Source organism: Triticum urartu, chromosome 6A (assembly GCF_056163025.1).
Source record: "Triticum urartu cultivar PI428250 chromosome 6A, HENAU_Tu73, whole genome shotgun sequence".
Lineage (NCBI taxonomy): Eukaryota > Viridiplantae > Streptophyta > Magnoliopsida > Poales > Poaceae > Triticum > Triticum urartu.
Window position 1 is genome coordinate 14901145 of NC_141878.1, and position 18288 is coordinate 14919432.

Here is an 18288-nt window from a genome sequence, read left to right on the forward strand (position 1 = left end):
GATTGATGGTCTGGCCCATAGGAGGATCAAAGGCTGGAGGGGTACGCGCTACGTCGCATGGGCGCGCCCTGCGCGCCAAATAGGAAACACGGAAGCCGTGGACTATACATGGCCATGGGATACCCGGCTTGACCCGACCCGGCCCGAAAAAGCCCGACCCGACCCGACTTGGTCTTACCTGCAGGCCGGGCCTAGGCCTAGGTTTTGAGCCCGAAGGTCGGGCCGGGCTGGGCCTAGGCCTGCCATATTTGTGATTTCACGAAGAGGCCTGCCCCAAGGCTTGAGGGTCGGCGGGCTTTTCCACTGACAGTCCGGGCTTGGGCCTAAATTCTAGGCCCGACGATCAGGCTGGGCTGGGCTCGGGCCTAGGTTTTCTGCTTCGGACTTTGTTAGGCCCGGCCTGACGCATGGCCATGTACTACTTTATGCTCAAGTGGAGCCCGCAGGCAAGTCTCTCGCATGTACTAGCTAGTGGGTTTGGCTTTTCTTTTGTGTGAAAGGGACTGGGTTGCCCTAGGTTTAAGTTTCTAAGGTTTTTTCTGCCATGTGTTTGCACTTAACTAGAGTGACTAGCCTCGAAAGCGGACGTTTGGCTCTCGGGTGTATATGCACCAGATATAAAAAATTGATTTAGTAATTGCAAAAAAAGTTAATAAATTCTAATTTTTTTGGAAACAAACTTGACCTTCTATTATACTAGTAAACAATAAAAATGTTAGGATACAGTTTTGCATGAAAAACTAATACCAAGCATGCCTCAAAATGCTGAGGATTTCCTTGAACTCGCGTCCAAGAGGCCGTTGCCAAGAAAAGGAGGATGCTACATCTTTGGAAACCAATCAATTCCAGCTAAAAATATATCAAAAGGAGGTATATCTGCTGTCTTTACATAAATGTCCTTAAATATCTATTAATACATTAATTCCTGCAGAAACATCAGGTGTATATCCACAAGATGATACATTAATTCAACGCCAAAGATTTGATTTCTGCCCCTCTATATAAACTATGCAGGGCCAAAGCTTATGACATCCCTAAGCACACAAGGAAGAAAGAAGCGATTCCTTGTCGATCTCTTTGTCATGGCAACCAAGAGCAACGCTACCAGGAAGGCTGTGATTTTTCTGGTTCTTTTTTTTTCGAAACAGGGGCAAAAGATTTGCCTCATCTATTAAATAAGAGAGGAATAGAGATTAGAGTTTTACAATAACATCCACATACACAGCATGACGATTACTCACGCAAGATGATAGACCCTAGTCGTTTAGCACCCGCAGTAACCCAAAGCTTTGCCTCGTCCATGATGATGTTAAGAAGGATAGGCGGCGGTGCGCACTTGTGCCGGAACACCCGGGCGTTGCGCTTGTTCCAAATGATCCAAGAGACAAGCATGGTGAGGGAGGCCGAGGCGCTTCAACTGGGGACACGGTTGTCAGTTTGCTTGTCCCACCATTCGTGGACAGAGTCAGCAAGGTGCCAGACAGAGGTGTCCATGTGAGCAAGGCCGAGCTCGGCGATGATTGACCTCCATAGCCTAAGCGTGTAGCGGCACTTGAAAAAGAGATGTGCACCAGTTTCTTGTTCCCTTTTGCAAAGAGGACAGAGGCCACAATTTGCCCAACCCCGCCTCTCCAGACGATCGGCAGTCCAGATCCTATCTTGGAGGACCAACCATGCGAAAAAATTTACCTTCAGGGGAGCTCAGACTTTCCAAACCATGCGATCCATAGGGGAGAGACATAATCCAAGGAACTGGGCATTGTACGCGGTGGCCGCCGTGTAGGTCCCATCGTTTGAGTGCTTCCAAACAATGTCATCTTCAAGTTGTTCGTCAAGGTGAAAGTCATTCACAAGCATCCATAGAGTAAAAAATTCCCGGATGTGATCAACAGAGATGACGATGTTGAAGTTGATTTTGAATATCCATGCATCGCCTTTGAGAGCCTCCCACACTTTCCAATTCTTTCTCCTCGAAGCTTCAAAAATTAGCGGTGCAATATCCTTGGGTTTACGCCCGAAAAGCCAAGGGGAGTCCCAAAAAGGCGTTTTGGCGCCGTCCCCCATGGTGATGGAAGTCGAAGCATAAAAGAAGTTGAGATCATCCTCTGTGCAAGGGTTGCCAAATCCTACCCATAATCTGTGGGGTTCCTTCCACTCATACCAAGGCCATCGTAACCGAAGAGCACGAGAAAACTTGTCAGAGTTAAGAACCCCAAGACCACCATACTCCTTCGGCCTACAGACTGTATCCCAATTGACCTTGCATTTGGCGCCTGTCGTCTTGTCCCCTCCAGACCAGAGAAAAACTCTTTCAATCTTGGTTAGATTATGGAGCGTGCTTGGTGGTACAATAAGAGGTGTAATGGAGTACACCGCTTGGGAGCATAGGACTGACTTGACCAGAGCCGTGCGGCCAATCGTCGTGATGTTCTGGCCCTCCCAAGTGGCCAATTTGCCAGCCGCCTTATCCTCGAGATATTGGAAGTCCACCTTCTTAAGTTGCCATACCGAGAGTGGCAGCCCTAAGTATTTCACCGGGAAGGTTGCGCGGGTAGCTGGCATATTTCCAAGAATGTGTCCAAGGTTGAGGTTGTTGCACCGAATTGGCACCACCGAACTTTTCTGAAAGTTGGTACAGAGCCCCGTGACCTCACCAATTTTTCTGGTTCTTATAATCATGGCTTCCACCCTATCGTCATCGTCCTGCTATGCTCGCACAAGTAATAACATCTCTTCTTGTTTTATTCATGTGTTGCCAATTTTTTGTTGTCCTCTCGAGTCTTGATCGGTTACTTTCATTCGTATTCACTAGCACATATGCCCGTGCGTTGCAACGGGAAAGAAAATTGATATATACTTAAATTTAGGGAACATTGGATGTGCAAGCACGACATATCAACTCATTAAGTAGTTTTAACTGACACACTCAATTTCCCTAAGGGCAGTCCCCACTATATTTGAACTTATAATCATATATATGTATTGACCCTAAATCTAGGTTGTGAATGTGCAGTCTCTGGAGAGATTAAATTAAGCATTTTTATCGAACAACCCAAAAATAACGGACGTACTCATTGCACCTGGCTTAATAATGATGGATGAATGTAATAGAGAGAAGTACGAGCTAGTCCAATTTGCTCACTCAAGGTTTCTTTTTCTTTTCTCAAGAAATGCTCAGAATCTTATAAAATGTTTATATTTTTTAAATTAGTTCATTTTTTCAAAAAAATCCTGTTTTCAAATTTGTCCAGAAATTCAAAAATTGTTTGGAATTTGAAAATTTGTTCACTTCTTTTCAAAAGATGTTTGCAAACTTAAAAAAGTTTAAATATTTTGCTGCAATTTTTAGACAAAAAAAATAGAAGAACTACAGTGGCTAGGGACGTTGTTAACTCACGGGAGGTCATGCGATTGGTCCCACTCACGCACAATTTTTTGTTATCATTTTTTATGTTTGCTTTGCCACTCTCTCTCTTTTCTAAAACCCGCGCTGTGGAACTTCCATTGAAGGCAGCCTGGCATAGTGGCTAGGCGCGCGGACATAGTAGCAGCTGGTCGCTGGTTCGAGCCCAACTGGGCAGATTTGTGACCGACGAAAAATATTAATCCCATGACGGACGAAAAAACATTTGGTCCCACCGCAAACCAAAAAAATGGAGAAACAATCCTCCTTTTAGTACCACCTTGAATATGTTTTAAATTCAAACTGAAAGCGTAAAGTCACGGGAAGAAGCGTATTGTGACGATGAACCCGACGGAAGCAATGCGTGCTTTATTAGTAGGTAAAGATAAAGAAGTCATTGCACCTGTTTAGTTAACCAAAATCGTCACTATTTCCCCGTACATGCATACATACATCAGTTCATATATTTTTTTCGTGCATGGATCATGGATCATGGACTTACATGGATCATGGATTGAACTTGCAGTTGAAGATGGAGCGAATCTTCCATGCTTCCATCAGGAAAAGTGCAAAGATCGTTGCCAGAGCGTATGCGGCCTGAGCTTTAAGCCCTCGGCTCATGCGTATTGCAATAAGCAGGATCAGTGTTGTTGTGCCTAGAATTATGTTTCATTTCTGGCTAGAGGAATAATTTCATCACATATGCTTGCAAATGTAGTATTGGTTACCGACAAATAATATAATTGAGCTTCTTATGTTGTGCGGTCCACATTTGTTACTTTGGACACAAATTTCTTCCTTGGACACCCCTTCACATAAACTTGTGTTTTATCTGGTTAATATTTCCTCTAAAATACATGCTTTACCTGGTGTTCGTAATCCAAGTCGAGGAATCGCATACAACACATATGTTCCTTGTGTTTTGATGTCAATGAATTGAGAAAGTGGAACTCTACGCTTTGATGGTCCCATGTATTAACCTTTTTTGTAGTAATATATATCCGTGTGTTAGTTTTCCTTCTTTTTTGCAAAATGATTCAGATCTATTATCAAAGTGCATCGAAAGTACAAAGCATCTCAAACAGAATATAAATTATATCGAGATTCCAAGACCAACGAACAACCATTGCCGGTGACAGAACGAGCCGTTGACGTGCCCGCAGTCGCCACTCCCCTATCGGAGCTGGGTTGACCTTGTCAACGACAGCTTTCTCGCACATTATCATTTGATAATCAAATAGTGTGGACGTACAGATCAATTATTCTTCCTTGCACTAAACTGGCTGAAAATAAGAAGGGGTTCACTCAAAAGAATAATAATACACCATGGCACTCTGTTGCTAATTTCACCGGCTGGATTTTAATCCGCATAATCGACGGAGCACTTGTTCAGTTGCAGATTATTCAGTGAACGATCTACCTAGGAAAATAAGCATTTTTCTGCCCCAAACTTGCAGATCAATATCCTTGCTTAATTTAAGAGCATAATAATTCCGACTGAGACAATCCACTCCCAGGGGATCTGATACCCACGGTCGGCTTATCGGGCCGTCGCACAAACAAGCAAGGCTGCACACTCCATGCTCCAGCCTGACACAACACCCATGGATATGATGAGCACAAGGAGCAAACAAAAGCCGGCGCCTCGAATTAATTTAACAACTTGCAAACGATAAGCAACACTTCTTGAGTTACATTACATCCCTGATAGATCCGCTACAAACTAACTGCGATGAACATACTACCGTATTGGGAAATACCGTAGCTCATTCGCATCTCGAAATAGGCTTTTGCCCCGCTTTATAAATAAAGCAAAGATCCGTACAACCAACATCCAAATCCGCAACATAACAGGGGCTGGGGCAGCAGCACAATCATGCCCAAGAAACGTAAGAGAAATGAGAAGAAGAAAACCACCTAGTGACTACCGACAAGCGGCCCTACGAAGACGATAGACGACGTGCTGTAGTCAGGAGCGCATCCAGCATGAGGCCAAGACGAGCGCGGTCGCGCTGCCTAATAAGCGGGTGCCAGTGCTGTAGAAAAGCAAGTAATTTGAAGGAGTCAGACGCTCGCCTCGGAAACACCCGCTCAATCACCATTTTATTACGCGTTGTCCAAAGCGTCCACGACAAGGCCGCAAAAATAAGCCAAAATAAGCGACGCTGCCGCCCAGGTTGGGTAGCCCTGGTTTGGAGGAAAGTCTGCGAGGTCCGGGGCCTCCCAGTCAGGCCCTAGTGCCTCACGGACGAACGTCCATAGGACCCGAGCCGCGGTACATGAGAATAGGGTGTAAGTCCCATACTCGGGCACCGTGCATAAGGGGCACATGCCATCCCCCGGGCCTTGCCGCTTATGCACCTCGGTCCCTGAAGGGAGGCAATCTCTAAGGAGTTGTCAAACAAAGATCTTGATCTTCAAGGGCAAAGGGGGCTTCCCACAATGGAGAAATCCAAGGAATGGTGGGGGACCGACATAGTGCCTGGTGTGTGGAGTTGACGGAGAACTCTCCCGACGGTGATAGCCGCCAGGACACGGTGTCCGAATAATCCGACAATACCAGCGGTAGGGCTGCACGTAGCCTAGACCACTTAATATTCTCCGTCTGCCCAAACGTCCGGCGGAACCGTATATCCCAGTGCCCAGAGCGTGCAGCCGCGGAGACGAGGAGTAACGGGCCCGTGCAGATCGAGAACAGGACAGGGAATCCAATCCTGAGGGGCTCGGTACCCATCCATGGGTCCAGCCAGAATTGGGTCCCATTCCCATTACCTATAGAGAAGGAGATTCTTGCACGAATGTCCTCCTTGATCCTTTGGATGGATCGCCAGAACTGGGATCCTCCAGAGCGGGAGCATGCCAACAGGGGTTCTCCCCTTAGGTATTTTGCTTGGATGATCTGAAGCCACAAGCCCCCATCGCCTCACATGATCCTCCACACCCATCTCAGCATGAGTGCGACATTCATAGGCCTCCCTGGTCCTTGGGCATGCAGATGTCCGCCCACTTGACCATGTGATACTTCTCATCATGAGTGCGACATTCGTATATAGGCCTCCCTGGTCATAGGCCTCCCTGGTCATAGGCCTCCCTGGTCCTTGGGCTGCCTACTAGAAGAACCTAGGGATCTCCTTATAGAACGAGCCGTGTACGCCCTCCGGTAAGATATACATACCCGTCACATACATGGGGAGGCTCGCAAGGTTAGAACTAATAAGGGCCAATTTACTCGCCTTAGAGGTAAACCGTCTGCGCCACGGCTCAGCCCGGCATGCCACACGTCCTAGCATCGGGTCAAATGCACTCATCGGAATCTTCGTATCAGCCATTGGCATCCCCAAGTAAGTGATGGGGAACGTGGCCAACCTGCAGTTTAGGTTATCCGCAATGCGTAGTTGCTCTACCGCGAAGAACCCTAGGACTACCACCTCGCTCTTATCAAAATTGATCTTTAGACCCGACATAGCCTCGAAGCAGAGGAGGAGGAACTTAAGATCCACGATGTCAAGGTCTGACCCTTCCACCATGATCATGGTGTCATCTGCATATTGGAGGTGGGTGACTCCTCCCCCCGGGATCAGGTGGCCAACTACCCCCGACAGGTGGCCACATCTCCTAGCTTTATCGAAGATGCCAGCCAAAGCATCAACGGCGAGGTTGAAGAGGAGGGGGAGATCGGGTTCCCTTGCTTCACTCCTGTAGAGGACGTAAAGAATGGTCCCACCTCGCCATTAATATTAATCGCCGTCCTTCCGGATCGAACCAATTGCATGATCCATGAACACCATCTGTCGTCAAAGCGCTGGTGAAACTATGTGTAAAACCTGTTGTAGCGCGGTAGGTTTCATTTCTGTTCTAGGACTATGCTGATTTATTAATATTGGGATGGGGGTGGTATTGTTTTGGCTCTTACCCCAAAAATTTCAAACTTCTACGGGGTTGGCACTCACCTCGGTGAAGGTATTGTTCGTTGGAGCTGTGACACTCTATCCCTTGTCCATTAGTCTCCGAGAGAAACCATAGATCCATCTAGGACCCCAATGGTGGCACGCGTTGCATCACCCTCCCCCTTACGAATCATCCATGAGCCCCTTCACTTTTTGCCATTTTGTTGCCAGGACAGAGCGTCCGGATTCCACATGTGGCCCTTATCACTCACGGAGCTTAGCCAAGTCCAAATGGGCCATGGTCTGCCCAGCTTTGGAGCTTCTCCTACCATTATAACCAGCCCATGGGTCACAAAAAACCAACCAGTAGCAATCCTTATAGCCTGGCCTGCCCAGCTATTTGGTGCAAGCTCCGCCACTGGCCCTTATACGAGAACCACGAAAGTGCCGAGTGGTGGATCACATTCTTCTACCGAATTCAGAGCTTCCTTTTCATTGTATGTCTCATGCCAACAGCGATTTAGTGCCACAACTATGTCATTTTCATTGTTGGCTACCTGTGACTGATGTGTCATCGAGGGGGTGATGATGATAATGTTGTGGTGGTGTCCATGCTAACTAGATAACTCGTCTTTTTAAAGAAAAGCCGTCATGGCTAGCTTTATTTATATCATATGATAGTTATATTGTCCATGAGCTTGCTAACTTGACAGCCATGGGGCTCATTATCTAACTAAAAAGAGTTATTACAATAACTATAGTTTGCTAACACATGCACAAATTGATTAAAATAACGAAAACAATGCTTAAACGGGACCCTCCTTATTGTTGTAGCTATATCCACACACTCCATAAAAATCGCCGCTGTAGCATCCCATCATTTTACAATACAACAATACTTTTTTTTAGAAGATAAGAACTTTTTTTGACCTGTAGACTTTTTTATTAAAAAAGATAAGAATTCCTTTGTTATTTATGAGATGAAACATGTTCTGGTGGCCGTTGGATGTTATTTGGATGGCAGGGATTGGATGATTACTTAGTGGCTCAGCCTAAGTTAATTAGAGAACCCCCACCACACACCACACCATCGGAGGAGACACACGCCGCATCCCACATCCAACGCCGCCGCCGCCGCCGCCCCGCCCCGCCGTCGGCGTCATGCTCCACCTCCGGCAGCGCGTCCTCTCCCATCTCCTCTCCGCCGCTCCCCATCCTTCCACCTCCATACTCCTCCCTTTCCAGCGCCTCCTCTCAGCCGCCGCGTCCGCCATTTCCCCGAACCCTAGCTTCGCCGTCGAGGAGTACCTCGTCTCCACCTGCGGCCTCACCCGTGCGCAGGCACTCAAGGCCTCCGCCAAGCTCTCCCACCTTAAGTCCCCCGCCAAGCCCGACGCTGTCCTCGCCTTCCTCGCCGGCCTAGGCCTCTCCGGCGCTGATGTCGCGGCCGTCGTCGCTAGGGACCCACAGATCCTCTGCGCCAAAGTGGAGACAACCCTGTCCCCCATCGTCGCTGGGCTCACCGGCCTCGGCCTGTCAAATGCTGAGATTGCGCGCCTCGTCTCGCTCGCCCCCGGCAACTTCCGCCACACATCCGTCGTCTCCAAGCTAGAGTACTACCTGCCGCTCTTCGGCTCCATCCAGAACCTGCTCCAGCCGCTCAAGCACGGCTCCTGCATCCTCGGCTCTGACCTCGAGAGGGTGGTCAAGCCCAATGTCAAGCTCCAAGCAGAGTGCGGGCTAGGTGCTTGTGATATTGCCAAGCTCTTCATCCGTGAGCCATGGATGCTTAGCGCCAAACCAGGGCGCGTCCTGGCGATGGTTGCGTGCGCCGAAGGTATAGGTGTGCCCCGTGGCTCTGGAATGTTCAGGCAAGCGCTGCATGCCGTCTCATACATCAGCGAGGACAAGATCGCTGCCAAAGTGGACTACTTGAAGAAGACGTTTAGGTGGTCGGATGCCGAGGTTGGCATTGCTGTGTCCAAGGGGCCGTTTATACTGGCGAGGTCAAAGGACATGCTGAAGCGCAGGTCCGACTTCCTTATCTCTGAGGTGGGGTTGCAGCCGGCCTACATTGCTCATTGCCCGGCTATGCTCACCTACAGCCTGGAGGGCCGGCTCAGGCCCCGCTACTATGTTGTCAAATTTCTCAAGGAAAATGGATTGCTAGAGCACGGGCGGGGCTACTATACAACACTGGTTAAGACTGAGAAGGTTTTCATGGAAAAGTTCATCTGCCCACACAAGGAAGCCGCACCACACCTCGCTGAAGACTACGCGGCTGCTTGCAAAGGGGAAGTGCCGGCTAGATTCAGATTTACATGAACCAAGAATGGGCTATGAAAATTGGTAAACCGTGTACGGTGCAACATAGTTTTCATTGTGCAGGAAGCTGGTAATTCCTATTTTGGTATACTTTGCCTAACTGGATGTTGGTTGTCTGCTCTGTTAGATGCTGGTATGGTCATTGCCAACGCTTGATGATATAAAACTGATAATTTCAATCCTGATATGTTAGTGTTATCATTTAGTAGAGCAGAAACCATGACTTGGTTGTGAACTTGTTCATCCTCATGCCATTTTATTTATAACTTGGAACTAAGTGAGAGCATGCCATTCTGCATTGCATTAAAATTTCTATTTTGAAATTTAATGCATTCTGGGCGATGTTGGCTTGCACCGATGGCATTGGTGTGCCCCGTGACTCTGGGATGTTCAGACACACCCTGTGCATTGTCGCATTCCTTGGCGGGAAAAATATCACTGCCAAAATGGAGTACCTGAAGAAGGCATTCAGGTTGACTGATGCCGAGGGTGAGTATTCCTGTGTCTAAGGTTCTGATTTTGTTGAGGGCGTCCAAAGAATCGCTTCAGCGAAGGTTTGAGTTCCTCATCTCTGATTGGGGTTGGAACAGGCTTGTGCATTGCTTATGGCCAAGCCATGTTCTTTTATAGCCTGGAGGGCGCGCTGAAATCTTTTTTTTGCTGTAAAGTTTCTTACGGCAATTAACAAATTTAAATGCTTACTGCACCATAAAGGTTTTGCTTGGCACTGTAAGCTGGCAAGCTTTGTTTCAGTGTTCTTGCCTACAAGATGTTGGTTGTCCGGTATGGTATGTCTGTCGCATGCAAGTAATTATTTCCATGAGTCCTCATATGTCCGTGTCATCATATTTTTTTTCTGACTGTCTGTTCTGGACCCTTTTTTTGGGAACAAATTGGACTTGCTGATGGCCACAACACATTGATCAATCCAAGGATGCAGTTTTGATCTAGTTGCTTGCTCTAGTTTGTGTGAGCTGAATATCTTCTTTATGCTGTATCTTTCTTTGAAGGTATTAAATGATGTGAAAGTAATTCTTGCTTTACTACCTTGTAGCAGTTTTTTCCTTTATTGTGCTCCTGTAATTTCTGAGTGGCCTACTGACTGACACTTTCAGTTTTAGTGACAATTGATCTCTGAACACTGCAGTTGTAGAGTTTTATATAAGTCTACCATCTCAGGTTTGCTTAATCAGGGCTTGTCATGATTTATGCCCAGCAAATGGTTAGAATATTTACCTCTGTTTAGTCTGTAACTGGTTACATCGTAGGGAATGTTTACCTATGATTTATGCAAACCAGAGTTAGGCATTAACAGAGCTTGCTTGCACTAGATGGCATCTGTTTCTCTGTGTTGTAGAAGTATATTTTCACAACTATATCAATTTTGTACTGCCGACCTTTATACCAAAACTTATTAATGCAAGATGTGATACTGGACAACATGAATTTTCTGCTACCCAGAATTTTACCGCCCCGATACCAGATGCTGAATCTATCTGCATGTTTAACAATTTTTGTGCACATTATGCTTTGCTTCCATGTTTCGTTGGCTTTTAAACTCCTCTTTTCATTTAGGCATGAATGTGCTTCTGAACTCCATACTTTCTTATTGTATTTTCTAGCTTATGAGATGACAGCAAAATCATATCTTACGGCTTGTCCTATGCAAAATTCCATGTTTTATATGGTTGCTGATTGATCAACTACAGTGCTTGAGAGCTTTAATTAGGTAGCGGTCCATTGATTCGCTAGGTAATGATGCAGTTGAGCTATTAAGATTTTAGAGACCGGTTGTAGACAATCATTTACATTTCCTGTCACAGGCCACTGTGGTTATCTTGCAAGACCAATCTCCCTTGCTATATTAGCATTCTCATTATCTGCAGGATTTTTGGAATCTGTGGGCATGCACCCGCACATCCCCATGATTAGTAAATATCCCTTTGACCAAGTGCTGATTTCTTTTGTGTAACTCTATGTCTGTATTGTTTTTTATGCCCTTTTTATGTGACTGTGACTTCACAACTTTTCAACTCCTGAGCACTCTGTCTAGTACTCCCTCCGTCCCAAAGTAAGTGTCTCAACTTTGTACTAACTTTAGTACAAGTTGTACTAAAGTTGAGACACTTATTTTGGGACGGAGGGAGTACGAAACAAACTCTTAAGAATTCAATTCAACCTAGGGAGATTTTCATTTCTTCCTGTCTCAAACCACTCAATACTCATACAAATATCCTTTTGTAGGCGCCAACGTTCATGTATGCCATTTAAACACGATTCAGAGCATAAGTGTACATGATTCAGAGTAGTTACTAGTAGAATACTTGAGATGAGCACGCTACTATTACGAAGAGAGAACTGCAAACCGTACCATGAAATGAAGATTAACAACAGCCACTACCGCCTTCTTTTTTATGGGGTACTATATATGTTTTTCAATCCGAGGATTCAGTTTTGATCCAGTTTGTTGGTTGCTTGTTCTCATTCTTGTGAGCTGAAAATCTTGGTTCTTTCTGCAGTATCTTTTTTTGAAGCGATTAACTGCTTTGAAAGTAATTCATGCTTTACTAGTCTGTATCAGATTTTTTTTCCTCCTGTATTTTTAATGGCCTATTGGCTGATACATTTAGTTCTAGGGACAAGTGATCTCAAAACTGAATAATGCAGTTGTGCATTTTCTATGTCAAAATTCAGCACATATGGATGACAATTCTGCATCTGCTTTGTTCTGAATTGAATTACGCTTTGGTTTACGTTCTCATCTATATGTTGTAGCCTGAACCTTAGTCAAGGCAACATTTTGAGAGATACAAACTCACATGTTTGTGCTTGCAAGCCATTGGGGAAGCCACCGGCCCGGGAGCGTGTTGATCAAATCTTCCCGCCGCCTTCTCCTCGCCCTGATCTTCTGAATGTTTACTGTTTGGTAGCCGGCATAGAAGAGCTGCTGACTGGTAGGCATAGTGCACACTCGATGAATTTGTGTTCAATACCAAGAAAAAATGTTCGTTGACATATATATATTTCAAAAAAAAAATCTATTTTTTTCCAATTATTTTCAGTGCAAATCTCAAAAGTTGGTTTTTTTAGCAGTAATCTCAAAAGTTGGTGCGCCAATATTCTCACATCAGAAGTTGGCGCCGAAAGCTGGGCTTCACTCGCAAGTTGGGCTTCTTTGGAAGCGCAAGAAGAGTGACAAGGCTAAAGCCCACTTGGCCACGCAGCAAAAGCCTGTGGAGTCTTCTATTCTCCAATCCCCTCGCCGCCGCCGCCGCCGCCGCCGCCCCAAGACCCCAACCCCCTCGCCGCCGGTGCCGGCGCGGCCGCCATGCTCCGCCTCCGCAGCTGCTGCATCGTCGCCCGACTCATCTCTCCCCCCTCCGCGTCTTCCATCCCTCCTCTCCACCGCCTCCTCTCCACCACGGTCCCGGTTCCGGCAAACCCTGGCTTCGCCGTGGAGGAGTACCTGGTCGACACCTGCGGCCTCACCCGAGCACAAGCGCTCAAGGCCTCCGCAAAGCTCTCCCACCTCAAGTCCCCCGCCAAGCCCGACGCCGTCCTCGCCTTCCTCGCCGGCCTCGGCCTCTCCGGCGCCGACGTCGCCGCCCTCGTCGCGCGGGATCCCAAGTTCCTCTGCGCCGGCGTGGAGACGACCCTGTCCCCCATCGTCGTCGAGCTCACGGGCCTCGGGCTGTCCCCTTGTGACATCGCCCGGCTCCTCACGCTCGCTGCCAACACCCACCTCCGCAACAAATCCGTCGTCTCCAAGGTGGACTACTACCTGCGCCTCTTCGGCTCCTTTGAGGAATTCCTCCGGGCGTTCAAACGTAACCATCATCTCCTCTCGTGCAGCCTCGAGAGGGTGGTCAAGCGGAACGTCGGGTTACTGCAGGAGTGCACGCTAGGTGCTTGTGATATTGGCAAGCTAGCCGTGTCTGTGCCAAGGATGCTCACCGCCAATGTGGAGCAAATCCGGGCGATGGTGGCCAGTGCTGAAGCTTTAGGTGTGCCTCGCGGGTCTGGGATGTTCAGGCAAGCTCTGCGGTCTGTTGCATTCCTCAGCGAGGAGAAGATCGCCGCCAGAACGGACTACTTGAGGAAGACGTTTAGGTGGTCGGACGCTGAGGTTGGCATTGCTGTGTCCAAGGGTCCATTTGTGCTCGTGTCGTCAAAGGACACGCTGAAGCGCAGGTCTGAGTTCCTTATCTCTGAGGTGGGGTTGGAGCCGGCGTACATTGCTCGCCACCCATCATTGCTCAGTTATAGCTTGGAGGGCCGGCTCAGGCCCCGGTACTATGTTATGAAGTTTCTTACGGAAAACGGATTGCTCAAGCGTCACACGTGCTACTATACATTTGTCAAGGCCACCGAGATGGAATTCTTGGACAAGTTCATATGCCCTTACAAGGAAGCTGCACCACACCTTGCCGAAGACTATGCAGCTGCTTGCAAAGGGGAAGTGCCAACTAGATTCGGATTTACATGAACCAAGAATGGGCTATGAGTTGGGTAAACTCTGTATGGTGCAACAAAGTTTTCATTGTGTGGTAAGCTGGCAATTCCTATTTCGGTGTACTTTGCCTAATTGGATGTTGGTCTTCCACTCTGTTAGATGCTGGTATGGTCGTTGCTAATGGTTGGTTAAACTGGTGATTTGAATCCTGAATCTTAGTGTATCATTTGGTAGAGAAGAAATCATGTCTTGTTGCCTTGTTATGAACTTGTTCATCCTGATGCTGTTATTTAACACAGATATTGAAACTAGGAAAGTGTGAGAACAGGCCATTCTGCAATGCATTAAAATTTCTGTGCTGGCTTACATTGCTTATCGCCTGGCAATGCTTCATTATAGCCTGGAGGGCTGGCTGAAATCCCAGTTTTGTGTTGTAAAGGTTCTTAATGAAATTAAAATTCTAAAATCTTTACTGCACCACAAAGATTTTGGTTGGTGCAGTAAGCTGGCAAGCTTTGTTTCAGTGTGGTTGCCTAACTAGATGTTGTTCTTTGCTGCAGTATATGTTTGTTGCTATCGCTTGATGAAGCTAATAATTAGATTCATGAGTACTAATATGTCCATGTCACCATAAATTTCCTTTGAACGACAGAGTTCTGCCCCCCCCCCCCCCCCCCTCTCTTTTTTTGGGGGGGACTATTTTGGACCTGTCGATGTTCATAATATGTTGATCAATCTGAGGATGCAGTTTTGATGAAATATCCATTCTTTCTGCAATATCTTTGTTTGAAGGGATTAAATGTTGTGAAAGTAATCCATGCTTTACTAGTCTGTCTTGTATTTCTTATAATGGCCTATTGGCAGATTCTTTCGGTTGAAGGGACAAATGATCTCAAAACTGAATAATACAGTTGTACATTTTGTATACACGGCCTATCATCTAGTCCAAATACTATGGCTGGTTAAAACCAAGACTCCTCAGATTTGCACCAATCAAGGGTTTACATGTGTCTAAAGCTATGCTTTTCTATCATGATTTATGCTAGAAAATGGTTAGAATATTTACCTCTGTTTTGTGTGGTTTACTATGGCTGGTTAAAACCATATGCCTCCTCAGGTTTGCACCAATAAGGGTTTACATGTATCTAAAGCTATTTTGTTGTACCATGATTTATGCTAGAAAATGGTGAGAATATTTACATCTCTTTAGTGTGGTTCCCAATCTGCCTAGATTGATGTTACAATCTAGGGTGTTACATTACAGGCTATGCTTTATGGGAACCAGAGTTAGCCATTTTTAGCTGCAAGAATATATCATGGCACACTACCTAGAACTCAGCACATTTACAGGTCTTTAAGGTTGACAAAAATCCTTGTTTTTTTCTCATTCCTTCAGCAACAACTTCGGGTACAGCAACTCCAACATTCATCTTCTTTTGTTTTTTCTGAACCTGGTTGGTTGTGAACTTTATTTGCGAAGGGATCATGAGTTTTCTTTGCCTTGAATAATAGAGAGTGTATATGATAGCTGTTGGAGTTAGCTTTGTTGTTCTGGACCATTTGGAAAACGAGAAATTCAGCTGTTTTCATATTAACTTGGTTTTTACGAGAAATGATAGAGAGTTGGTGGCAAGTGAGAAGTTACGATGTCGTTCATGGCTGGAACAAATCTTGGCGTGCTGCACCAGGGGAATGGCTGAAGAACATTGTCTGGCCTCCTGTCTGATATCTATCAGTGAACTTGTTTGCATGCGGTTCAGTTCGAGGAGGGTGTAGATTTGGTCTAGTTTGCTGGTAGCTTGGTTTAGTTCATGTGGTTCAATAGTAATTCCCCACTTCTGCTGCTGCACATATGTTTGCCATTGACATTTGCACCTTGTGGTTTAATGGGACATCCTGTTCCAGCTATTCCAGCTTGTCAAAATTCAGCACCGACAGCGTAAAAAAAAATAAAAAAAAATCAGCACCGATAGTTTACAGATGACAACACACTGCATTTGTTTTGTTGAACTACATTTGGCTTGAAGTTCTCATATATCTTGTAACAATGCGTTACAGCTAACTTTTTTGTGACCTCTTGCTAGCATGCCAAATTATATGGTTGCTACTTACTACCCAGGGGATCTGTGAGAAGACACTTTTAACTGATGTTGCATGGAAATATGTAATATATATCTTTTAATTATGACACAGCTAAGGTGCTTTTCTGGTGTGTAGCCAACAGTTTTGGACCTGTTATGACACAGCTAAGGTGCTTTTCTGGTGTGTAATATATATCTTTGTAATATATTGATCTGCGCATGATGCGGCGCTTGGAAGATGGCTGGCCATTTTGACTGATATCTGTGTGCTCAAACGCACATCATACTTGGTCTTTTGATAATCTGATAGCTCCCATGGTCATGGTCATTCTGTTTGCTTGTTAGTTTTGTACTGTTCTACATACTTGATTATGGGGAACCACCCAACATGCTCGGAAAGTCTTTCAGTCTTGTACATCAAGCGATCAATAATTGCAAAAGTTTCATCTTACATGCTATCACTAAGTCATGGCGTCGTATCATCCTGGCAGAATCTACATGCCGGGCTTATCGACAGCCTTCGTCGGGACTCCGTAGGCTATCGATATAATTTGGCATGCATATCACTAAGTCATGGCGTCGTCCAACCAACAATGTGACCATCCATGGTACGGGCAGCTTCTGTATTTCCAACGAAGCAGCGTGACAGCAAACGACCACAGTATACCCTGAATGTGATGTAACCACGAAGATGGGTGCCTCCCAAGCCCCAACCCAGTAGCCAGAATGTGACGAAACCACCAACATGGGTGTAAAGTAGAGCTATTTTGATGTTAGTGTAGATGAACGCTAAGAAGTAATCTTCAGACAGTCAGACTCGACTGATGTATGTTATCTGCTGTATATGATCTTCCACACCATCTGACTCTATGCATATATACGTGATGAGCTTCATGTAATTAGTAAGCAGCAGTACAAGTAGTCCAAGTTGGAAAGCAATCAAATTTCAGTAGGACAACACATGGGCCTGGCTTCATCAATGCGTGCACAACTGTGGCATGCATCTCCCTACGTACTCCATCTGTACCAAAATACTTGTAGTTTCCCCAGCTACAAGTATTTCGTTACAGAGGTAGTATAAATTTCCGCGTATATTTGATCGTGAATTCTAATAAAGTAAGTACTATACACACCAACATACACACACACTCACACACACAGGCCGGCGCCCATGGGAAAGCAAGTCCTAAAAAGCAAGCAGAGTAAACACATTTCCAATTTTGTGGGTATCTTCCCTGATCTATCTGTGAAGACGTAAAAAGATTCTGTATCGTTGTAAAAGATTCCTGTGTTTAAAATCAACAAACTAGTTTCTTCCGGTCAAAAGAAAAAGAAATATAGACCTCTGCGGACATGACTAAAATGCTCGAGAAGTAAGTTCAATCAATCATTATCGCACCATATCGGCAACTTTTTATTCATTTCCTGATATCAAGTAATTGTTTTCTTTGTCTTGCAGGGTTTGGAAAGTATTCACTGCACAAGCTTCGGGACTGCCGGGGGAGCTGCGATGGACATACCCGAAAGTAAGTAATACTAGCTAGCTAGTTCCGCGCATCTCGATCCCGTTGATTCTAGCTACTTTCATCAATGCCATTTATAAATGCTTCATTATCAGTTTGATTGACCTCTATTTCTCGTAAAGTGCTTGTGGCAGGAATAAGGGAATGATTTCTGTGGATACTACGTGTGCGAGTTCATCTACAACGCGACTTGCAAAGATAAGCGGGGCTACTCTAAAAGACAATTTGATGTGCGTAAGCAATAATATTCACAATTTCATTTTATTACACCATCATTTCTGTTGAGTTTCATTCATATATACGTATTAACTCCCTTCTTCAAATTAGACGAGGGAGATGCGGAATGAACTCCTACCAGAAGATCGCATGAAAGCAATTAAGAGGAATTAGCGGGATTCTTTCTTGACCACGTCATCAATAAAGCCGGAGAATACCATGTGGACCTTGAGTTCATATTTAATTAGGGCATTATATTGTAAGAGATCTTATATTGCATATATGTACCCGGTAGCGTCGGATAGATATACAAAAACTTGTTGTTCGACCAATCTTTCGGAGAAGGAGAGGTCGATCACTTCTCTCGGTATGCATGACAAACTTCTGTACTTAATGGTTT

General features: G+C 45.7%; 2 protein-coding genes across 2 annotated transcripts; both read left to right on the forward strand.

Moving 5' to 3' along the window:
• The first annotated feature begins 8373 nt into the window (after positions 1-8373).
• On the forward strand, positions 8374-11657 carry LOC147963226 (uncharacterized). The gene has a single exon (XM_087527736.1). It carries the CDS (start codon positions 8452-8454, stop codon positions 9613-9615), a length of 1164 nt encoding a protein of 387 aa, XP_087383862.1. The 5' UTR covers positions 8374-8451; the 3' UTR covers positions 9616-11657.
• Positions 11658-12863: 1206 nt separating this feature from the next.
• LOC125528155 (uncharacterized) lies at positions 12864-16386 on the forward strand. Its single transcript, XM_048692663.2, has one exon. It carries the CDS (start codon positions 12944-12946, stop codon positions 14099-14101), a length of 1158 nt encoding a protein of 385 aa, XP_048548620.1. The 5' UTR covers positions 12864-12943; the 3' UTR covers positions 14102-16386.
• Positions 16387-18288: the final 1902 nt, after the last annotated feature.